Source organism: Gavialis gangeticus, unplaced genomic scaffold (assembly GCF_001723915.1).
Source record: "Gavialis gangeticus isolate Ggan-Ray unplaced genomic scaffold, GavGan_comp1, whole genome shotgun sequence".
Lineage (NCBI taxonomy): Eukaryota > Metazoa > Chordata > Crocodylia > Gavialidae > Gavialis > Gavialis gangeticus.
In genome coordinates this window covers 177,553,121-177,554,076 of record NW_017729024.1, presented here as the reverse complement: position 1 = coordinate 177,554,076, position 956 = coordinate 177,553,121, and the positions used below count along the sequence as shown (strand labels likewise).

The 956-nt window shown below is 50.6% G+C and overlaps 1 protein-coding gene and 1 long non-coding RNA gene across 3 annotated transcripts in view; one reads left to right on the top strand and one right to left on the bottom strand.

Moving 5' to 3' along the window:
* The window catches only part of HDHD2 (haloacid dehalogenase like hydrolase domain containing 2), a 35,609-nt gene that overhangs the window by 11,427 nt on the left and 23,226 nt on the right, over positions 1 to 956 (top strand). For both annotated transcript variants that reach the window (XR_002097490.1, XM_019518136.1), the window contains exon 3: positions 546 to 754. Coding sequence is in view for 1 of the 2 variants with exons in the window: in XM_019518136.1 (XP_019373681.1) it covers positions 546 to 754 (209 nt within the window). In the remaining variant the exon portion in view is untranslated. The remainder of the gene's footprint in view (positions 1 to 545; positions 755 to 956) is intronic.
* Positions 1 to 956, bottom strand: part of LOC109298010 — a 16,183-nt gene that overhangs the window by 5,665 nt on the left and 9,562 nt on the right. The gene's annotated exons all lie outside the window — the stretch shown is intronic.

Genomic DNA, 956 nt, shown 5'->3' with positions numbered 1-956 from the left:
CCTGTATGAAGCTAGAGCTGGTTTTGGCAATTGTGGCTGGCTGCTGCTTCAGGTCACATTTTTTATCAGAGACAATCTATGGCAAAGTCAGTATTAACTTTTACGGAAAATCCCTGTGGATGTGAAGGAGGGGGGGTGTGCTGTAGAGATCAGCTGTCCACCTCCCAGGTCAAGGACTCCCATCCAGAGCCTCAGCCCCTAAAAGAGATGTCTTTGGGATCATGCCACAAAGCCACTGAGTCTCCCCATTAGCCACACCAGGTCTGCCTGGTTGTTCACAGGTTTGCTTAGCCAGGCACTGTACTTATATCTGCAAAGAACGTCTGTCATTTCACTGTGTAGAGCAGCCAGGCCTTTTGACTTAGAGTCTTAAATAATTGAACAGGGGTCTTTTTCCTACTGCATGGTTCCCAAAGAGAATTAATAGCAACTAGCACTTGGCTTGTTCCGTGAACAAGATAGGTAGATTTTGCTTGCCAAGATTTTGCTTGTGTGGGATGTGGAAGGATCCAGTAGCCCATTCAGCTGTGCTGTCCTTGGCTTAGACTGCGCAGTGCTCCAGTGACGATCCGCTTTGTCACCAACACGACGAAGGAGTGCAAGCAAGACCTGCTGGGGAGGCTGCAGAAACTGGGGTTTGACATTGCCGAGGATGAGATCTTCACGTCTCTGACTGCAGCCAGGAGTCTCCTGGAGCAGAAGCAGGTCAGGCCCCTCCTGCTGGTGGACGATAATGCGCTGCATGATTTCAGAGGTATGGTGGAGTGGACTTGTTGAGCTGCATGGGAATGATACTGGAGGGTAGGACTCTGGCAGTGGTATGTCCCATGGAAGGAGGAGGGAGCCTTATCCCCAACGTTCAGGCAAGGCATGAAATGGAGGTTCTGAGCACTGTTGGCATTGAGGAGCCTGTAGCACTTGCCACAGGAGGAGCCAGCTGTAGCATCACTTGAACA